Source organism: Salvia miltiorrhiza, chromosome 6 (assembly GCF_028751815.1).
Source record: "Salvia miltiorrhiza cultivar Shanhuang (shh) chromosome 6, IMPLAD_Smil_shh, whole genome shotgun sequence".
Taxonomy (NCBI): Eukaryota; Viridiplantae; Streptophyta; class Magnoliopsida; order Lamiales; family Lamiaceae; genus Salvia; species Salvia miltiorrhiza.
Window position 1 is genome coordinate 16,726,372 of NC_080392.1, and position 23,397 is coordinate 16,749,768.

The 23,397-nt window shown below is 39.3% G+C and overlaps 1 protein-coding gene across 1 annotated transcript; it reads left to right on the top strand.

Moving 5' to 3' along the window:
- The first annotated feature begins 14,679 nt into the window (after positions 1 to 14,679).
- On the top strand, positions 14,680 to 18,152 carry LOC130990222 (uncharacterized). The gene is given in 7 exon segments (XM_057914449.1): positions 14,680 to 14,712; positions 14,714 to 14,821; positions 14,823 to 15,024; positions 15,264 to 15,328; positions 15,331 to 15,410; positions 16,867 to 16,951; positions 17,913 to 18,152. Coding segments are annotated over 7 exon segments (813 nt in total).
- Positions 18,153 to 23,397: the final 5,245 nt, after the last annotated feature.

The window sequence follows — 23,397 nt, forward strand, 5'->3', positions numbered from 1 at the left end:
GACCACCACTTTTCCCCACCACTCATTTTTCACCCCGACCATTCACTCTTTCCCAACCACTTTCCCCCATCACTCATCATTTTTCCCACCACTCATCACTCAATTATGCAGCAATATATATTTTCTATTAGTATCATCCCCTAACAAATGCAAACTTTCACTCTCATCTTGTTTCACCGAGAAAACAAAATTTAAGAACAACCCAGTTTGTTTCTGCCAAAGCTCTCAAGGTAAGGTTTGGCTCAATACTTTCATTCTCCCTCGACTAAATTCACCTGCATTATACAATGAACCATCATTTATTTCAGTTAATTCCTCAGTGGAACTAATCAACTACAACGAACAATACATCAATCAAACCAAACAATTGCAAGGTAAGCTTTGTCCTTAACTTTGCTATTTTCAGTTCAAGTCTCCTTCATTCGTTAAACAATGGCAACTTCAATCCATTTCAGTTATTTCACCCTTCACTACACTCCAGCAACAACCAATCAATTGAATACAAGCGAGGTATTTTGCTATCTCAAATAACCATTCAGTTCGCATTCATATCAGAGGCATAATCACGTTTCACCACTATATCAAATGGGCATGATATGTATAGCAATAAAAAGACTTATGCTTTTCATCCTACTGCACTATAGAACAACAAGCTTGAGAATCATTCACTTTAGCAACTAGAAGATTAAACAGAATACGAGAATTTGCTTAATCAGTAGCAAAGAGAACCACAACAACATTTTATTTGTGTAGTAAAAGAAGAATGACTAGAGAACTTAGCTTAAGGAATAGGGCCGACTGCCCTGCTCTGAATCGGAAGACGACGCGACGACGGAGCTTTCATTGACGTCTGAATCGGGACTGTCGGAGCTCTGCGAATCATGGTGACGGCGGCTCCGGGAAAGGAGGCTGCTGGACTCTTGCTGTTAACAGCAGCGGCTGGCGGCGGCGCTCCCAAGCGGCTACGTCCGGCGATAGAATTCCAGGCCGCGACCCGGCGAAACAGCAGCTGTAGTTAGAGGCGGCGGAAATCTCGAAGGCAGCCGACGACGCAGCAATAGGCAACCGTGAGCAGGTTGGCTCGCCGGATTCCAGTAGCAGCAGCGGCGTCGGGGCTCGGGGAATCGACAGAGGCGTCGAACTTTTATCTGCTCACTGGAGGAACGCAGCAGCAACGACGAGATTGAGAGTGACAGATCTGTTTTGGAGAGGATAAGAAGGACGTTGAGGGATTGACGTTGACGAGGAGCTGCAGCGGCAGGCGCCTCGGCTGAGGCCGGTTGGAGGCGGAGCGAGAGGGAGAAATAGAGAGAGAGAGCTCGACTGTTTTGAGTGAGAGAGAGAGAGGTGTGCGTTCTTTTGTGTGTGTGCGTGATTTGTAAGGTAAAAGAGAGAACCGAGAGTGTGTGTGAGGGTGTATGTGAGTGTGTATTGAAATAGAGAGAGAGAACCGAGATGTTGGGGGGGGGGCGGAAATTTGGGCTTTTTCCTATTTTAATTAAAGTTGGGCTCCTTATTTTAATTGGGCTTATTTATTAAATTCTTTGGGCCTTGTTGATTTATTTTTATTGGGCTTGAGTTGGGCTGGCTTATTTATTAATATTGGGCCTCTGATTTTATTTAAATGGCCGATTTTAATTACTGATTGGGCCTCCGATTTTATTTATATGGGCTTTGATTTAATTGTTGTTTTGATTTGTATGGGCTTCATTTAATTGAGTTGGACTTTATTTATTTTAATAATTGGGCCATTACATTGGGCCGGAGTTTATTTAATTATGTTGGACTCCTTATTTGGGCTTCGTTTCAGTGGGCCGATTTTATTTTAAATTACAGTGGGCTTGAGTTGGGCCGAAAATTTGGGCCTTTATTTTATTTTCTTTGGGCTTCATAATTATTTATTTTTGGGCCTTGTTGTATTTATTATAATTGGGCCTAATTCAATTATTTTGCTTGGGCTTTAGTTTAATTCATTGGGCCTAATTTAATTAATTCATTGGGCCTAATTTAATTAATTCATTGGGCTTTGTTATTTTATTCCGATTGGGCCTCCTAATTATTTTCTTTAGGCCTTGGTTATTTATTCAACTGGGCCCTAAAATTATTTAATTACTTGAGTCCATGAATTACTCCAACTAAACTTTTCAATTTAATTATTGGAATGCCACGATTTATTTAAATCAAGCCCATATTTGTTTAATTAATTATTAGGCTGCCTTATGTTGAGCCTTTTAATTATTTAATCTTATAACATTACTTGTTCCTATTTATTAAGCCTGATTAATTATGAGGTTATAAAGCGAATAAGTTGAAGTATTTATTTATTTATTTTATTTTTTTATTGACTACGAGGAATGGGGTTTATTTACTTGGCGGATTGGAACACCTGAAGCGAACGGATTATTTTAGTTAATTACTCAACCACGCAAGATGAAACCTAGTTGTTATTTATTTGATCCGATAGTGAGGATTAATAGTAGTAATTATCTAATATCATCTCGGAGTAATAAATCATGCATAAAAATCATGCATAGTTAATTCTGTAATCTCATTATTTGAGGATTTTACTCGAGCAATATCTTATTTATATTCTCGTAATAAAGGTCAAGCACGAGATTAATAATCAGTCAAGGAGCTACTGTACCACAAAAAGTTTCTAACAGGTGTGCATTACTTTCATATATATCAAATGAGTTTAAATGTTACGTTCAAGCAAGTTATTTCATGACTAAATTAATTGAAGTTATTTCAAATATTGTCTTGCCAGAAAATGTTTAAATTTCAGTATGATATCTATCTGATGTGGCTTTTATCATGTAATCGAATTCGGTCTTGAGCAGTTGATAGCTATCCTGCCAGGGCTAGTGTACACCAGTGGCCGTGAGTCATCTAGCGGGTTGGCCGGTCAGGTGACCGTGAGAGGTGGCCACCTCTCCGGCACAAAGTTCCAGATATGATAGATTACAAGAGAACTTAGACTGCAGTCGAACTTTAAGAATCACAAATGAATTTAGTAAGCTTGGGCCTTTTAGCGAAAAACTCCCTTGCTGTACTGTTTATGATGGCATGACAATTTACAGTTTTGAAGCATGTATTTTTTTATACTTAGGCATACGTGCCCACTGAGTACTTTTGTACTCAAAGCCCTGCATATATTTCTAAATGTGCAGGTTGAGCAGCTGCCGATGGTGATGAAGTGACGAGCGGGATTCTTTTGTCTTATTATGTATTAATGAACTCTAGGGTTACATGTCTTCATACATGTAATCAGAATCATATTCCGCTGCGTACTCAGAAGTTTTATGTTTATTTGGCTAAGTCAGAGATATCTGAACTTATTAGTTATTTGAGTCTATACGACTAAACTTCTGTTATATTATAAATATTCCTTTTGTTAAATGATGAAATGTGATTCTTCTTTGTTTAATTATCCCCTTTCTACCCCGCTTCTAATATCCCTCCATTAGTCACGGTTTCCCGGCTTAATTATCCTTAATTAGGACCGGTCGTGACAGAGTGGTATCAGAGCAGTTAATTTGCTCTGAACCCTAGAGTTAATAAATTTTTCTAGTATGATCACTAGTATGAAAGAGTCAGTCGGCAAAAGCTCAGCACTTCATCACATCGCTATGCTCAACAGAAAGGAATGCAACAGAAAGTTTTGAATGTTGAAGTTTATATTTCGCCTTGATGCAAATGTTGATTTTACTTATGCCTTTTTATGGAGATGTTACTCAATGAACTTAGATGCGCTAAGGATGCATGATCACTGTTATGAACACAACAATAGAAGGAATTTAGCAAGAACATTTTTGCTTTTCTCTGTAAATTGAGGCGATGAGTAAGTTACAAAGTTAGTGAACCAGACGAGAAATCAACAAACAAAATACAATGGGGAGTAAAGAAAAGTGTCACACACGAGATAGTGACACGGGCATAGATCTTCGTTCGGATTATTCACGCGAGGCGGATACCGAATCAACTATTGCCTTAATCAGAGTATAGTGGGAACACTTTTCATAGTAATAAGAATACCCTACATAGTTTGGAAACTGCAACATAGCGGAGTTATCTCTTTTCAAAAACCTAGTTAGTACTAGTTGCAGCATATTTAAGACTTCACAAATTATATTCGAGTCTAGTGTTAGGCTATTATGATTATAATACCGTGGTTTGAATTTCGAGACCTCAAGTAGAATTATTACCTTACTGTTGTAGATATATGTTTGAACCCTACTGTTTTTGCCACCTATTTTGATATTCGTGAGTTTGATTATGCGACCTTCATGTATAGATGGCAAGGATGCGCTTTACCAGACGACGGCTGTTGCGTCGAGATGCTAGTCCGGATGCTATCAGGAACTCATATTTTACTTATCGCCGATGCCACGGTGATGACTTAGGCCAATTCTTGGCCGGCTTCCATCGACACTGGGTCGCTGCAAGAGACCATGGGATATCGGACTATGACGGAATGGAGCGGCTAATGGATTTGCTGCCATCAGAATGGCAGGGATGGGCGAGGATGATTTCCGCTCACTACATCACTCGTTCTGGCAGGTCCTATGACTTGCATTATGACTTCTCTGGATTTACTGCTGAGATCCAGGCACAATTCACTCGTTGGGGAAATGCTCCTCGAGGGCCGTATATACGTCCGAGAGACCTTGCTCGAGTCGGAGTACCTTCGCCCGACGAACTACTGGACCCACTTCCGGAGCCGACTCCACCAGCAGCCCCTATCTTAAGGCAACCCAGGAGGCACGACGCTGAGGCAGGCCCCTCTAGGCCTCAAGCCTACAGAGATTTTCCACCTGGCACGGGTTCAGTGCCATTAGTCTGTGAGCCACCATTGTCATCGAGGCAGTTGAGCAAGGCAGAGATAGCAGCCGCTATGGCTGACGTAGACAGAGTCTTAGCCGATACCATGGATTTCCTCAATAGGGGAAAAGCCCCGGCCATGGACGACCGCCCAACTCTTCGAGTCACCTTGAAGATGATTCGCTCAGCCATCATTGGCCAGGCAGCAGGTGAAGGAGGGGGTGAGTCGCACCCATCTGGCGGAGAAACAGATGAGGACCCAGAGGAAGATCCGGAAGAGGATCCAGAGGAAGACAGCCATGCCCCGACCCAGGGATCTTGTACCCGATCTTCTTAGACCGGTTTATATATATATCTAATAGGATGATATTTAAATATTCCAGAAACATAGATTGTTCTGATGCTTTTGTATGCCATGTGTCGGCATAGACTTTTGACTAGTATTAGGACGGAGACGTGAAACCTTGGGACGTTCCGTGACTGAGTAGTTTTTGTAATGGCTCACTAGGTAGCCAGTTCATCATGTGTGGTACTTAGATAGATCTTTGAATCTAGATTTTATGATGATGTAAAGTCCTCATTGAGGCAATTTTCCCTATGTTATATATGGTGATCTTATTGGTTTTTCGCAGCAAGTCGTTCCGCTATGTTTTATTTATATGTTCGTTTAAGTTTTAACAAGAGCAGAACTCGATGAGTTAAAGAGTAACTATAGAAATGATAGTATGGCCTTATTGTTTTTTTTAATGCGCTGACAACTTGTGTTTAACCTAATAGAATGCCGCCAAAACGAGGACGACCAAGAGGAGGGGGCAGGATTCCCCGAAATGAAAGAAGAGGCCCAGAAACAGGGCCAGAACCAGAACCCGAAATAGTTCAACCACCTGTTCAGCCAGAACGACGGATTGAAGAATTATTCTTGCGACAGAACCCACCTACCTTCAACGGGACAGGAGACCCGGCAGAAGCTGAAACTTGGGTTCGCGCTATTGAACGCATTTTCAACTTCCTGCGTTGCACCGACCAAGAACGTCTGACTTGTATGTCCTTTCAGTTGACTGGGTCAGCTGATTTCTGGTGGGAAGCACGGATGAAAACGATGACAGCAGAGCAGTTAGAAAACCTGACCTGGGAACAATTCAAAGCTGGTATATATGACAAGTATATACCCAAGAGCTACCGCAAGAAGAAGGAAGCTGAATTTTACAATCTAAAGCAAGGGAAGATGTCGGTAACTCAATATGACAGGATGTTCTGCGATATGTCTAGATATGCGCCGGAACAAGTGGACACAGATGAGAAGATGGCTGAAAAGTTTTGTGCCGGTCTGAGGCACGAGATTAGGATGGCCTTGGCAAGCCATGGAGGATTGTCTTACACTGAGTCGCTCAGCCGAGCGTTAGACATTGAGGCAGCCATGCCAGGAGAAAGACTTGCAACTGTACCTGCTCCAGCACCTCTACATGATCAAAATCATAATCAGAATTTCAAAGGGAAGAGGAGATGGGACAACAGTAACCCGAACCAAAGCGAGAAGAGGCCATGGCAGGGACGGGTCTTCCAGTCACAGGGCTATGGAGGTCAGAGTGCACCGAAACAGATGGGAAATAACCAACAGAGGACCCCACATTGCCCCAAATGTAACAAAAATCATGTGGGAATCTGTAAGGCCGGCAGTGATAGTTGCTATATCTGTAACCAGAAGGGGCACTATGCAAACCGGTGCCCGAATAAGCAACATGGAACGAGTTCAAGGCCAAACCCACCTATCCAGGCTCCGCATCTGCGAGCAATTCAAGCTTTGCCCCAACCATACCCAAGGCAGCAACCACAGTATCAGCAGCCACAGCAGCACCAACAGCTACAGTACCAACCACAACCTCAACAACAATATCAGCAACAGGCCCGCCAACAACAGCAGCGACAACAGAAACAACATGAAAAACCTCGTCATGCTAGAGCCTATGCTATGAGGCAGAAGCAGCCCGAGAACAACCAGGGAAACCTGGCAGGTATGGGCATGCTACTCAATACTCCTGTTGTACTTCTATTTGATACGGGCGCATCGCATACTTTCATTTCAAGTACATGTGTTGATACATTAAAACTTAAAATGGAAAGAGCTGACCAGGAGTTGAGTATATCATCACCTATAGGAGGAATGACGACAGTAGATCATGTGTGCTTGAACCTAGAACTGAACATAGGGTCACACAAGATTGTAGTGAACAACTCCTATGTTATACCGATGGGAGATGTGGACATAATCCTAGGAATGGACTGGCTAGCCGAGAACTATGCCACCATCCTTTGTAACGAAAGACAGATATTGTTTCGACCCCCAGGAAGGGAGCCGTCACATTTCCACGGAATTAGTATGGGAAGAAGAAAGATGATCATCTCCGCCCTACAAGCAACGAAAATGATGAAGAAGGGATACCCAGCTTACCTCGTATACTTGCACGGAGAACTGGGTACTGAAAAGAGTATAGAAGATGTAGCAATTGTACGGGACTTTTCAGATGTATTTCCAGAGATTCTGCCAGGGCCACCACCGGACAGACCAATTGAGTTTACCATTGATTTGGAGCCCGGGGCAGCTCCCATTTCGAAGGCACCATACCGGATGGCTCCTAAAGAGTTGGAAGAACTCAAGATACAACTGCAAGAACTTTTGGAACTTGGATTCATTAGGCCAAGTGTATCACCTTGGGGTGCACCTGTACTTTTTGTGAAGAAAAAGGATGGCACATTGAGAATGTTCATAGACTATAGGGAACTGAACAAAGTGACACTGAAGAACAAATATCCTTTACCAAGGATAGATGACCTCTTCGACCAGCTCAAGGGAGCAAGCGTGTTCTCGAAGATTGATTTGCGGTCTGGTTATCACCAGCTGAAGATTCGACCAGAAGACGTACCTAAGACGGCATTTCGAACTAGGTATGGCCACTACGAATTTGTAGTTGTGCCATTCGGGCTAACTAATGCGCCAGCCGTGTTCATGGACCTCATGAATCGAGTGTTCCATCCGTATTTAGACAAATTTGTCTTGGTATTCATAGATGACATCCTGATCTACTCGAAGAACGATAAAGACCATGAGGAACATCTGAGAATTGTTCTAGAAACGTTGAGGACAGAGCGCCTTTATGCCAAATTCAGCAAGTGTGAGTTTTGGCTCAGCGAAGTCACGTTTTTAGGACATATTGTATCATCAGAAGGGATTAAAGTGGACCCTGAAAAAGTGCAAGCAGTGCGCGAATGGAAATCGCCTACTAACCCTAATGAGATAAGAAGTTTCTTAGGATTGGCAGGTTACTATAGGAGGTTTATGGAAGGATTTTCCAAAATTGCAAGGCCAATGACGCAACTACTCAGGAAGGGAATAAAATTTTCTTGGACAGAGGAGTGCGAGAAGAGCTTCCAAGAACTTAAGGAGAAGTTAACTACGGCACCAGTGTTAGCCGTCCCAACAGCTGATAAGGAATACATGATCTACACAGACGCGTCCAAAAATGGACTTGGTTGCGTGCTGATGCAAGAAGGAAGAGTGATAGCATATGCGTCACGACAGCTTAGGCCACATGAACTGAATTACCCGACTCATGATCTGGAGTTAGCTGCAGTGGTGCATGCGCTGAAGATTTGGAGGCACCACCTATATGGAGTTAGGTGTGAAATATTCACAGATCATAAAAGCCTGAAATACTTTTTCGAGCAAAAGGACCTCAACATGAGACAGAGGAGATGGCTCGAACTAGTGAAAGACTATGACTGCGGTATTAACTACCACCCAGGCAAGGCCAACGTAGTGGCTGATGCATTGAGTCGTAAGACCCAATCTAAATTGGGAGCTCTCATCACTCGAGAGACGGTGCTCATAAGGGAATTTAGCAAAATGAGCATAGAAGTGGTTAAACCACCAGGGACGATAGCAAGCGTTGTGGCAACAGTACCTAACTTGAGAAAGATGATCGTAGAAGCACAAAGAAAAGACGGGAAGATGGAAAAACTACGGGAAGCAGTAAGAAAAGGAGGCGTCAAGAATTATCAAGAAGCATCAGATAATGTTATCCTCTTTGAAGGAAGAATATGCATCCCCCACGATGATGAGCTTAAGGATAAAATCATGAGTGAGGCTCACGATACCCCTTATACTGCCCACCCAGGCAGTACTAAGATGTATCAGGACCTAAAGAAACACTTTTGGTGGGAAGGAATGAAGAGAGACATAGCGTCATTTGTGGAGAAATGCCTAGCATGCCAACAGGTGAAGGCCTTACATCAAAGGCCATATGGAAAACTACAACCGTTGGAAATTCCAGAATGGAAGTGGGAGCACATCGCAATGGATTTTGTGACCAGTTTGCCCAAAACAAAGAGAGGAAACACTGCCATTTGGGTAATAGTGGATCGACTCACAAAATGTGCTCATTTTATACCAATACCGATCACACATGGGTCAGACAAGCTAGCTCAGTTGTATGTTCGAGAGATTGTACGCTTACACGGTGTACCAGTGTCGATCACTTCAGACCGAGACTCAAAATTTACTTCTAGATTTTGGATGAGCTTACAGAAGGAGTTAGGCACGAGGTTAAATTTCAGCACCGCCTTCCACCCGCAGACAGATGGGCAGTCTGAAAGGACAATTCAGACCCTCGAAGATATGTTGAGAACAGTGGTGTTAGATAGAGGTGGAAGTTGGGAAGTAGTACTGTCGTTGATTGAATTTGCCTATAATAACAGTTACCAGGCGACTATCGATATGGCACCATATGAGGCATTGTATGGAAGAAAATGTAGATCACCACTTTATTGGGATGAAGTGGGTGAGAGAAAAGTTTTAGGACCAGACATGGTAAATGAGATGGTTGAGATAGTCCGCCAGATCAGAGGGCGAATAAAAGAGGCACAAGATAGACAGAAATCTTACGCTGATGCACGTCGAACTGAGTTATGTTTTGAAATAGGAGACAAGGTCTTCGTAAAGGTATCTCCTACCAAGGGGATAACTAGGTTTGGTGTCAAGGGAAAACTTAGGCCCCGATTCGTAGGACCTTATGAGATTTTGGAAAGAATAGGCCCAGTAGCCTATAGGTTGGCATTACCGCCAAGTTTTGGAAACGTTCACAATGTTTTCCACGTATCACAACTCAGAAAATACGTTTTCGATCCAAAGCACATAATCCACCAAGAAGAGATGATCCTTTGCCCAGACTTGAGTTATGAAGAGAGACCAGAGGCCATTCTAGATCGAAAAGTACAACAACTCAGGAATAAGGCAATCACATCAGTGAAAGTCTTATGGAGACACCACGGACAAGAGGAAGCCACGTGGGAGCTTGAAGACAAAATGAAGGATAAATACCCCGAACTGTTTTAGAAGAAATATGCAAATTTCGGGACGAAATTTTTGTTAAGAGGGGTAGTATGTAGTGACCCGCTCTTTTATATATTTTAAATCCAGTAATGAGTGTGTATTTTTGTTCATCAGTGAATGAAAACGGATATTATTCTGATATGAATTCAGCTTATGATCCTGAATTTATATTGTTAAAGCAGTCAATGATATTATTTCAGAGTTATAACTGACTTAGCAAAGTCACGTTATTTATTTAAGCGAGATGGAATTAGATTTTATTCTTACTCAAGTTGTGGATTATTTCAGACTCGTGAGTTAATTAAATCTGCGGATTTAATTTATATATTAGAACAACGAACGAATTAAATCTACGGATTTAATTTTGATTCATTTTATAACTTATCGATTTTAGCGAGATATCACATGTCGAAATCGAGATTTATGTAAATACAGTATCAAGCAGAATCGAAGCCAGTATTTTATTTCAGTTACGGAATCACCGAGACATAGAAAATACATCATTAATTCTTCTCTATTTTTTTTTCTTTTTCTTTCCATCAATCTTTGACCACCACTTTTCCCCACCACTCATTTTTCACCCCGACCATTCACTCTTTCCCAACCACTTTCCCCCATCACTCATCATTTTTCCCACCACTCATCACTCAATTATGCAGCAATATATATTTTCTATTAGTATCATCCCCTAACAAATGCAAACTTTCACTCTCATCTTGTTTCACCGAGAAAACAAAATTTAAGAACAACCCAGTTTGTTTCTGCCAAAGCTCTCAAGGTAAGGTTTGGCTCAATACTTTCATTCTCCCTCGACTAAATTCACCTGCATTATACAATGAACCATCATTTATTTCAGTTAATTCCTCAGTGGAACTAATCAACTACAACGAACAATACATCAATCAAACCAAACAATTGCAAGGTAAGCTTTGTCCTTAACTTTGCTATTTTCAGTTCAAGTCTCCTTCATTCGTTAAACAATGGCAACTTCAATCCATTTCAGTTATTTCACCCTTCACTACACTCCAGCAACAACCAATCAATTGAATACAAGCGAGGTATTTTGCTATCTCAAATAACCATTCAGTTCGCATTCATATCAGAGGCATAATCACGTTTCACCACTATATCAAATGGGCATGATATGTATAGCAATAAAAAGACTTATGCTTTTCATCCTACTGCACTATAGAACAACAAGCTTGAGAATCATTCACTTTAGCAACTAGAAGATTAAACAGAATACGAGAATTTGCTTAATCAGTAGCAAAGAGAACCACAACAACATTTTATTTGTGTAGTAAAAGAAGAATGACTAGAGAACTTAGCTTAAGGAATAGGGCCGACTGCCCTGCTCTGAATCGGAAGACGACGCGACGACGGAGCTTTCATTGACGTCTGAATCGGGACTGTCGGAGCTCTGCGAATCATGGCGACGGCGGCTCCGGGAAAAGAGGCTGCTGGACTCTTGCTGTTAACAGCAGCGGCTGGCGGCGGCGCTCCCAAGCGGCTACGTCCGGCGATAGAATTCCAGGCCGCGACCCGGCGAAACAGCAGCTGTAGTTAGAGGCGGCGGAAATCTCGAAGGCAGCCGACGACGCAGCAATAGGCAACCGTGAGCAGGTTGGCTCGCCGGATTCCAGTAGCAGCAGCGGCGTCGGGGCTCGGGGAATCGACAGAGGCGTCGAACTTTTATCTGCTCACTGGAGGAACGCAGCAGCAACGACGAGATTGAGAGTGACAGATCTGTTTTGGAGAGGATAAGAAGGACGTTGAGGGATTGACGTTGACGAGGAGCTGCAGCGGCAGGCGCCTCGGCTGAGGCCGGTTGGAGGCGGAGCGAGAGGGAGAAATAGAGAGAGAGAGCTCGACTGTTTTGAGTGAGAGAGAGAGAGGTGTGCGTTCTTTTGTGTGTGTGCGTGATTTGTAAGGTAAAAGAGAGAACCGAGAGTGTGTGTGAGGGTGTATGTGAGTGTGTATTGAAATAGAGAGAGAGAACCGAGATGTTGGGGGGGGGGGGAAATTTGGGCTTTTTCCTATTTTAATTAAAGTTGGGCTCCTTATTTTAATTGGGCTTATTTATTAAATTCTTTGGGCCTTGTTGATTTATTTTTAGTGGGCTTGAGTTGGGCTGGCTTATTTATTAATATTGGGCCTCTGATTTTATTTAAATGGCCGATTTTAATTACTGATTGGGCCTCCGATTTTATTTATATGGGCTTTGATTTAATTGTTGTTTTGATTTGTATGGGCTTCATTTAATTGAGTTGGACTTTATTTATTTTAATAATTGGGCCATTACATTGGGCCGGAGTTTATTTAATTATGTTGGACTCCTTATTTGGGCTTCGTTTCAGTGGGCCGATTTTATTTTAAATTACAGTGGGCTTGAGTTGGGCCGAAAATTTGGGCCTTTATTTTATTTTCTTTGGGCTTCATAATTATTTATTTTTGGGCCTTGTTGTATTTATTATAATTGGGCCTAATTCAATTATTTTGCTTGGGCTTTAGTTTAATTCATTGGGCCTAATTTAATTAATTCATTGGGCCTAATTTAATTAATTCATTGGGCTTTGTTATTTTATTCCGATTGGGCCTCCTAATTATTTTCTTTAGGCCTTGGTTATTTATTCAACTGGGCCCTAAAATTATTTAATTACTTGAGTCCATGAATTACTCCAACTAAACTTTTCAATTTAATTATTGGAATGCCACGATTTATTTAAATCAAGCCCATATTTGTTTAATTAATTATTAGGCTGCCTTATGTTGAGCCTTTTAATTATTTAATCTTATAACATTACTTGTTCCTATTTATTAAGCCTGATTAATTATGAGGTTATAAAGCGAATAAGTTGAAGTATTTATTTATTTATTTTATTTTTTTATTGACTACGAGGAATGGGGTTTATTTACTTGGCGGATTGGAACACCTGAAGCGAACGGATTATTTTAGTTAATTACTCAACCACGCAAGATGAAACCTAGTTGTTATTTATTTGATCCGATAGTGAGGATTAATAGTAGTAATTATCTAATATCATCTCGGAGTAATAAATCATGCATAAAAATCATGCATAGTTAATTCTGTAATCTCATTATTTGAGGATTTTACTCGAGCAATATCTTATTTATATTCTCGTAATAAAGGTCAAGCACGAGATTAATAATCAGTCAAGGAGCTACTGTACCACAAAAAGTTTCTAACAGGTGGGCATTACTTTCATATATATCAAATGAGTTTAAATGTTACGTTCAAGCAAGTTATTTCATGACTAAATTAATTGAAGTTATTTCAAATATTGTCTTGCCAGAAAATGTTTAAATTTCAGTATGATATCTATCTGATGTGGCTTTTATCATGTAATCGAATTCGGTCTTGAGCAGTTGATAGCTATCCTGCCAGGGCTAGTGTACACCAGTGGCCGTGAGTCATCTAGCGGGTTGGCCGGTCAGGTGACCGTGAGAGGTGGCCACCTCTCCGGCACAAAGTTCCAGATATGATAGATTACAAGAGAACTTAGACTGCAGTCGAACTTTAAGAATCACAAATGAATTTAGTAAGCTTGGGCCTTTTAGCGAAAAACTCCCTTGCTGTACTGTTTATGATGGCATGACAATTTACAGTTTTGAAGCATGTATTTTTTTATACTTAGGCATACGTGCCCACTGAGTACTTTTGTACTCAAAGCCCTGCATATATTTCTAAATGTGCAGGTTGAGCAGCTGCCGATGGTGATGAAGTGACGAGCGGGATTCTTTTGTCTTATTATGTATTAATGAACTCTAGGGTTACATGTCTTCATACATGTAATCAGAATCATATTCCGCTGCGTACTCAGAAGTTTTATGTTTATTTGGCTAAGTCAGAGATATCTGAACTTATTAGTTATTTGAGTCTATACGACTAAACTTCTGTTATATTATAAATATTCCTTTTGTTAAATGATGAAATGTGATTCTTCTTTGTTTAATTATCCCCTTTCTACCCCGCTTCTAATATCCCTCCATTAGTCACGGTTTCCCGGCTTAATTATCCTTAATTAGGACCGGTCGTGACAGTTGCTCCGGTTCTAGCGGTAGTTGGGCTTCAGCCGACGCTGGGTTTGCTGTCTTCCTAATTTCTATCAAGTCAATGAAAATCCATGAAAATCAATAAAAAAAAGTCAGTCAAACTCTGCATAAAGTCTATGGATTCCCTAAATCCACGAAATTCACAAGGTTTTTAAAGTTCCAAAAATCCAATAGAATCTCAAACAAATACACCCCTAAGTTTCATTGCTCAATATGACTATATGAATGCATGTTCTCTAATATAAATTAAAGATAAGATATAAAGTGTAAGTGCGACGGATTTAATAAGTTATGTCATACCGTCTCATCCCTGCGGCCACCATAAAACTCTCATCACTAAACATTAATAATTAGACAAAAAACTACAATGAAGAAAAATCTCTCACCCTCGTAACAAGATGGAAATCCTACACCAATTTGAGCCATGGTCTCACTCACCTCGATGGAAAAATTGTCATGGTCACCGGCGCTTCCGCCGGCCCCGGCCTCGACTTCTGCCTCGACCTCGCTCGGGCTGGCTGCAGAGTCGTGGTCGCAGCCCGTACGTAGAACCGACCTCCTCAAGTCCCTCTGCGATCAGATCAGTATTGCAATGGAAGCACCCGATGGCAGCGGCTCGTGTCAAGCTATCGCGGTGGAGCTCGACGTTGCTGCCGACAGCTCCACTATTGAGGCCAACGTGGAGAGAGCTTGGGCCGCATTCGGCTCAATTGATGCTTTGATTAACAATGCTGGTTTGAGAGGTTAGATTTCTGGCAAATCATGATGCTTGAGAATTCTATTTGTATACAATTATTTATTAAATTAATTATGTTTTAAGGTTTATTGGCGCTCAAGTACACCAATCTTGATTTATTTTTTATTTTGCATATCAATTTCGAAATTGGTAAAATACACGAGCTTAACCGTTGTGATTCTATTAGGATTCCAATTTTTGCAACAAAAAAAATGATATTATGTTATGTGTGACAATTATATATAGGGCAAGTGAAATCGTCACTAGAGCTCTCCGAGGAGGAATGGGACAGAGTGGTGAAAACAAACTTGATCGGGGCTCTTGGTTGGTGTGGAAGTACGTCGGCGAACGGATGCGCCGCCGTGGTGCCTGTGGTTCAGTGATAAACATCTCATCCTGTAACACCCCGATAATTTAGATTTATTTTATAAGTTTAATTAATAGTATTTTCTTGTATAGCTTATTTTTTTAAATAATTACATGATACATATATATATGCACCATTAATTTTATCTAGACTATTATTATTATTATTATTATTATTATTATTATTATTATTATTATTATTATTATTATTATTATTATTATTATTATTATTATTATTTTTGTTTCCTATTAGAACTAGAACTCTTTAAAAACTAGTATAAATATGAGATCTATTTTCAAACCCTAAAACAGACGGACACACTAATTAATTAGGGTTTTAGTGAGCAGAGAGGGCCAGAAACGTGTAGGCAGTTTCTCCCTTGGGACTTTCATAGAATCCAACGGTGAAAGCTGAGCGGGATACAGTTCAAAAGATCTGAGCTGGAGTCAGATTTTCGCAGGAAATCAAGTTCTGGCAGTTTCGGGAGAACGGCCATAACTTCCTCCACAGAACTCCGATTCAAGCGAAACAGGTGGCCACGGAAAGCTCTCTCGAAGACGAAGAAGTCGTATTTCTGGGAAAAATAGGATTTAAGGACGTTTGAGGCTTCAAACGAAGGCTTGAAGCTGACTGGTCTGTTCAGCTGCGATTTTGACGAATTCTTCAAGTGCGACGCTATTAAGACCTTCATTCCGGATTTTAGTTAATTGCCTTCGACTTTAAGGTGAGGGATTTTACGCTTATTCATATGGCTATATATATTTTTATTATTGCGTTTGATTACTTGTTTACGTGCATCTTATGATTATGTTGTTATGTGTGATCATGGGATCTAAGCCATTGATCTATAATGTTATGTGCGATCATGGGACCTAAGCCATTGATCTATGTTGTTATGTGCGATCATGGGACCTAAGCCATTGATCTATGATGTTATGTGCGATCATGGGACTAAGCCATTGATCTATGATGTTATGTGCTATCATGGGACCTAAACCATTGATCTATGATGATAAGTTGATCATGGGACCTAAGCCATTGATCTATGTATGTGTTTGGTCATGTGACTTAAGCCATCGACTCAAACTATGATTATGTTTGTCAAGGGGGCTCTAGTCTCTTGGCGTATGTTTGCAAGTATGATAACGTGATTTAATTATATATGTGACATATATGAATATTTTGTTATGTTCCTCACTGAGTATATTTTCAATATGCTCACCCCTTATCTTCTCAGTTTTGCAATTCTGGAGTCGAGGTGGCCATGGAAGTCGAGAATGACTAGAGATTTAGTATTTCCATAGAAATTTAAGTTGAAACATGTTACTTTTTAGTTTATCATTTTATTTCATGTTACTACTTTAGTTTTGACAAGTTGATTTTAAATTGGTTTAAACTTTTATAATTCAAGAAATTTTATTTTTATCTATTAGTTTTCAAATATTTTATATTGAAAAGTTTATGAAAATTGGGCTGTTACACATCTATTGCCGGCCTAAATGGGTTTACGGTAAGCGGCGGCATTGCCTATACTGCTTCAAAAACCGGCCTCAACTCCATGACCAAGGTTAAGACCAAAAACATTCAATTCTCTTCTTGTATTAGTAGATTATAGAGTTATTTGTTTCTACATACACGAATTTTGAAGGTTTTTAAAATTGCAAACATTCTATTTTTTCTTATACACGAATTTTGAAGGTTTTTTAAAATTGCAAACAATATATTTTTCCTAATCCAAAATATTTGATTTTTCAATTTTTCTAATTTTGCACACGCTTGTTAAATTTCTCCGATCCTAAATTGACTCTAAATTGGTAGTCGAAAATTCCAAAATCACAAAATCGACAACGAGAAAAAATAACACAATATTAAAACACACATAAATGTTGTCTTTAACTAAATATGAGTTTCAAATTGGGAAATTATAACAAATTAAGGGGAATTCATGATGAGTTCAAGAAAGAAATCACGTTCAGATTGAGGGTTTCGAGACAGATTTTTTGGAGGTATTTTGTATTTTTAAGACTATCATCGAGCTCTTCGTGAAACCTAAAGTTGTTCCTTGAATTTGAAATCTATATTTAGTTATAGATCACAACGATTTGGTGTGTTCTATTACTATGTCATTAATTTCGTTGTTGATTTGATCAATTGGAATTTGCATTTGCCAATTCAGCTTCGATTCGAAGAAATTTAAAATCATGTGTGGAGTAAGAAAATTTGAAAGATCGAGTATTTATATTCAGAAAAAAAAAAATTCATGTTCGATTTTAGAGAACCTTCGAAATTCATAGATTTAGAGACAAATAATTAACCATTAGTAATTTATGCTCCTATATATGCCTTTTTTTTCTTCGAGATTTTGGGAGATAGAATATTTAGACTTTACTCATAAGTTCATAACACATGAAAGATCCGTCATTTGAATGGTTCCCAAAAGTGGATGAGACAAAATCGACGTCTTCATACTCGACATGAAATATTTGTATTAATGAAGTAATTAAGTTATATTTTATACTTTTTGACAGATTATGGCGCTAGAATTGGGAGAATACTGTATAAGGCTGAACTCAAGTGCTCCAGCATTATTCAAATCCGAAATTACAGAAGAGCTTCTTCGGAAACAAATGTTTCAAAAATTTGGAACAACAGATCATGCACTAACATCTCTCATACGTTACTTAATTCATTACTCTTCCAATTATGTTACTGGCAATATTTTTATCGCCGACTCTCTCCTTGGCTCTCCACTTTTTTCCTCCCTCTAATTGGAGAAAAAACATGCAAGAACATATTAAAAATTGAAAGTGTGGGAACACTTGATCTCAAGTGCTCCTTCAGTATCTATTATTGTAGGTTCTTAAAAAACTCTATTATTGATATAAAATGTATTATTGTATATCTATACTAATATAAAAAGTGTATTGAGCACAAAATATATATTACTTATTATATGCTTATTACCAATTTCATTTTAGAAACAATATACTCGCATGGCCATTTTAAAAAAAGAAAACACAATATTTGGCCACTAATTGAAAAAACACAAAATTTGACTATTTTTTACGTTTCAGGACTATTTTGCCCTTAATTAGGGCGGACCGGATTCGGGTTTGCGCTCGGGTTAGGCACATATGGTACTATTTTTTACGTTTCAGGACTATTTTGCCCTTAATTTAGATTATCCATTTAAGGTTTAGATTATCCATTTAGAGTGCTGCACGAATGGTACTTATGTTCATATTAGTGTCATTAGTGCCATATACTCTCTCTTATGTAGTGCTGCACGAATGGTACTTATGGCCGTCATATACTCTGTCTTATGGTCTCTAGTATCATTCATGCATGGTACTAATTAATGGCACTAATAGTGCCATAGGTACCAATTTACTTAGATTTTTTTTATTTGAATGGCACATATGGCACTAATAGTACCATATGTGCCTAACCCGCGCGCAAACCCGAATTCGACCGATCCGAATTCGATCCGCCTTAATTAAGGACAAAACAATCTTTACACGTAATAAATTACCAGATTTTATGTTTTTTTAATTGGTGGTCAAATATTGTGTTTCCTTCTTCAAAATGGCTATTTGACAAGCGCTCTCTTTATTTTAAGTGTAATTTTGTAAATAAATAATTATATATTTATAAGAATATATTACTTTATTAGAAGAATATTGTATACTCCCTCCGTCCCCAAACATTTTGCTAAGGGAGGATGACACGAGTTTTAATAAAAGTTAATTGTGTATTTGATGAGTGAAGAATGAGTCCCACGAAAAGTGAAGATTGTAAGAGTAATAGTGAGTGCAATTATTTTCAAAAGTAGGTTAGGATTAGGAAGATGTTTTGGGGAGGACCAAAATGGAAAGAGAAGAAGATATTTGAGGGACGGATGAAGTATATTGATTCATTAGATAGACATTAAAATTCATTGTGATTTGAGCTTCTATTCCAGTACATATTTATATAAAAGTATATATTAATTTATAATCTTCCTTTTCAAAAAAAATATTATAATCTTAAAAAAAATTATACATGAATATCTAAATTATTAGATTTTCATGGAAATTCTACATGATCAATTCATTGAAATATAATATTTGTTGTTCATGTGATTCTAGTTGGTGTTCATAAAATTGTAGTTTATTTCAGATCTTTAGAATTTTGTAGTTATAAAAGCCTAAAATCTGGAGGTTTTGGCTAAGGAGAATTTGATGAGTTGTGTCGAGAGCTGTGGAAGGCATGAATTTGCATAAGATGTGCATCAGTGCTTTTTTGGAGAAGTGAAATTGATCAATCTCATTCAAGATTATGGAGCTGGGCATCTTTGTTGATTGCGGCTATGGCAAACTCCTGCTCAATCCGGCCTTCTTCTGAGATTCATTTATGATTTATTGCTATTGGTAGAAGTGAGAGGTTTACAACAATGGCTTGATCAAGGACATCAGTCTAATTTAAGATGGCAACCATCACTATTGTTGAAAGGGTAATTTTAAACACAACCTCTAATTTTATCACTATAGCTTCTTATTTTTAGAAAATAATAAAAATAATTATTAATATACTATTTTACCCCTATAGCCCCATTTAAAATTTATAATAAATTTGTGAAAAACTTAATAAGTACATTTTCAACGAATCTCAACTAATCAACTCAAACTCCAAAATCAGAAATGAAGAATCCATTAATGAAAAGCTGTACAGATTAATGCAAAAAAAAGTAGAACATATGCTATAGTCTGAAAACAAATGCCAATACGTTGTTGCTAAACAGTTGAGGCTGTTGATGATACAAGCTCAAGTAATCAATCCATCTACTCACTCTTCAAAAATTTCGACTGACGTCCCTCTCTCTGAAATTTCTGGGCTAAACGCACCTGCTTCTCTCTCTCACTCTCACTCTATGTGAAATGTGCATGATTCGTTTGATGAATTTTGAAATGCACTGGCTTCATTTGATGATTATTTGGAGGATTATCCCAGGGTTTTTAAGGCCATTGTTAGAATAAGATACTCTATTCTTGGATTGTCATTTATATAGTTTTGGGAACAGATACCAACCTTGATACCAGAAGAGATACCACGTTCCTTGCGAATTTTTCTTCTTACAGATAAGACCATATCTTGTGGTGTTTTGTTTCCTTCTTTGTGAGATTTCGAAGAAGATCTAGATGATTCTGATGGTTGGGCTTGCAAGACATAAAAGAAGAGTCCTTATCATAGAAGGAAACTTGGGATTTCTCTCATATATATATATCATTATTCTCTTGGAGCTAGTGTTGGACGTTTTTGGCATTCTTTCAAGCAGTTGATGTGCGCAGCCTTCCCGGAGAACATTGTTGGGTTGAGTTCATGTTCTTTTCGTTCTCACTTTGCGTTTAATCTGGTGGATAGCAAAGTTGTTTTTGAGCAGCATGGTTTTCGGAAGAGGGCGTCATTGATCAGTTTATATATCCTGGTATTTTGTACTTTGCTTTTACTTTTGTTGAGTGCAAAGTATTGATTTCGATTATCTCCTTTGTGAGTTGAAGTATTGTGGTTGTAAGGGAGTAAGTGTGTTCGTCGGGGCACACACTTAGAGAGTTAGTGTTATCTAGCTTTCAACGGTTTATCGTGTGTTGGGGTTTTGGGAAATTATAGAGGCGTTAGAAAGATTGAGTCTTTGTATAAGTCCTGCTGTAATTTAACCTCACATAGAGAATCGTTTTCCCTGGGCGAGGCCCCCCAGACGTAGGTGTTCTATCACCGAACTGGGTTACCATCTCGTGTGTTCGCGTTTATTTCTTTTCTGCAATTTGCTGTGCTTTGGTATTTCGTTTGGTACCATATTTGGTTGCTGCGAACTTTATGTTTATAAGAGTAGACGGATCTTTCAGCCATCTTTCCAGATAAGCGTAGAAGCCACCAAATAAATCAATGAGGTTTCCTTTCTCAATTTGTTTGTTACTTTGCCTTTTGGTGACTTCTTCGTTTAATTTAGTGTTCCTTCATCATAGCTTTATGCAGAAAGAACCTAGGGTTTTAATTAGGGAAATGAGATAAAATTTAACTTTGTTCTTACTTTCTTCTTCATGTGTGGCGTTTCTTCTGCAACAATCACGTTTTTTTTAGTTGGGGGCTATGTCAATGGAGTTATTAAAGTTATTTATTAATATCATTAATATTAGATAAGGATGGGGTTATATGATTATTTGTGAAAATATTATACATATTATTCTTTCAGAATAATTTATTATAAATTTTAAATGGAGGTTATAAGGGTATAATAGTATAATTATAATTATTTTTATTATTTTTTAAATAAGTGGCTATAGTGATAAAATTGGAGGCTGTGTTTAAAATTACCGTTGTTGAAATTGTTGGGCCAAACCTCGGGCACGTTTTTTGACGGCACATTACCCTTCTTCAGCCCACTTTTGGAAAAGACAGATTTGAAACCTAGCTATCTCAATATTCCTTCTTGTTCCCTTCTCCCTTCTCTCCGTGTTTATGAGTCAAAGAGAGAAGCTCTACTGTATCTTCACCTCACCTCTTGTCTTTTCGGTCTCTTTGGTTGAAGTGTGATTGAGGGTGAACTTGGCAGTGGAGTTGCCGGGACGTGGTGTTGTCGGAGGGTTCTACCCTTGGGTTAATTTGAGAGACACCGAGGTCTGAGCCGAGAAGCTACGTCGTCGCTAAATTACCACCGTTCTGTGTGCTATCACACTGTTGTTGTTGTCGCATCGTCTCGGGACAATAGCTGCTGCTCCGTCTCCGGGCCCCCATTTTCTTCTATCTCTCTTTAGTTTTTGCTCCCTTCAATGATGAAATTGAGTTTTATTAAAAAGGAAAAAGAAAAAACCCTTGAAGGCCCACAAGAAAGCAAACTTAGGGCCCGAGACTCGAAAAGAGCTCGTAAAACAAAAACATCAACGCATAGGACAGCTTAAGTCAAAAGACAATACTTGGCAATAAAATCAGTCGTCCAACTCCATTTCATCCGACCAACGGCCGTGCGCGATATTGTTCATAGCACGCATAACACTATTGTTGCTATGATCAACCACAAAGTCCCTCGGCTTATATCCCAGTTCCTCCGCATTTCTTAGACGACCTTTTATGTAATCTATCGGATTCGGATTCAGTGGCACGCGCGAACGTTCCATACCCTTTTTAGGACGACCCGGTCCACGCTTAGGTGGAACTTGCTCAACGAGCAATTCCATCCCTTGAGTAACCTGCGCCTCGAGCCTGCTAATACGATTAGCAATATCCTCTTGATCCGGAATGATCCCCTGAGACTCCGCCCTATCCTTCAAATCAGGAGTAGGGTCCTTCTCCCGTTGTGTATTCATGGCAGCTGCTTTCTGAACCTGTAACTCATCAATATCCTCCGACTGCATATTTGGAGAAGTAACAACCTCTTCCCCATGCTGACCTTTGCTGCTCCCGGAGTCTTCATCTCCTATGAAAGTCGTAGGTCCCTTACCAGCCGACAAATCATGTCGCTTAGTGATGCCATGATCCTCCTGAAAATCATCAGCCCCATCCTCATTCAGACGCTCCGCACTAACCTCCCCAATTTCATTTAGAGACATATCGGGAGACTCAACAACAAAGTTTTCGTCCACCCTGTCACTATCTGTTTCGGCCACCTTCTCATCATCTTTATGAAACACGTCGTAACGGTTTTCCAATCCAATCGGCGGAAGATCACTATCCTTGACATTAGGGTAATAAACCTGTTCCTTAGGCTGCCAAGCAGGCTTCGGATCCACCTTAGCATCTCCTTTATGATTCTCCTCAACTTGATCAGCCGCTTCCTCATTCTTCTGGTTGCCTTTTGCTTTCGCAGCTCTCCGGCATTTATCATCATCGATGTACATTGAATTGAGAAGGGGCAGCGCCATATTGATTTCCACAAGATTAGATATTTTTGTTGAAATATAAACTTGATTTGTAAGTAAAGATATTTTGTAAAGAAAAATCTAGATTCAAAAATAAAAATAAAATATAGGAAGAAAGTAG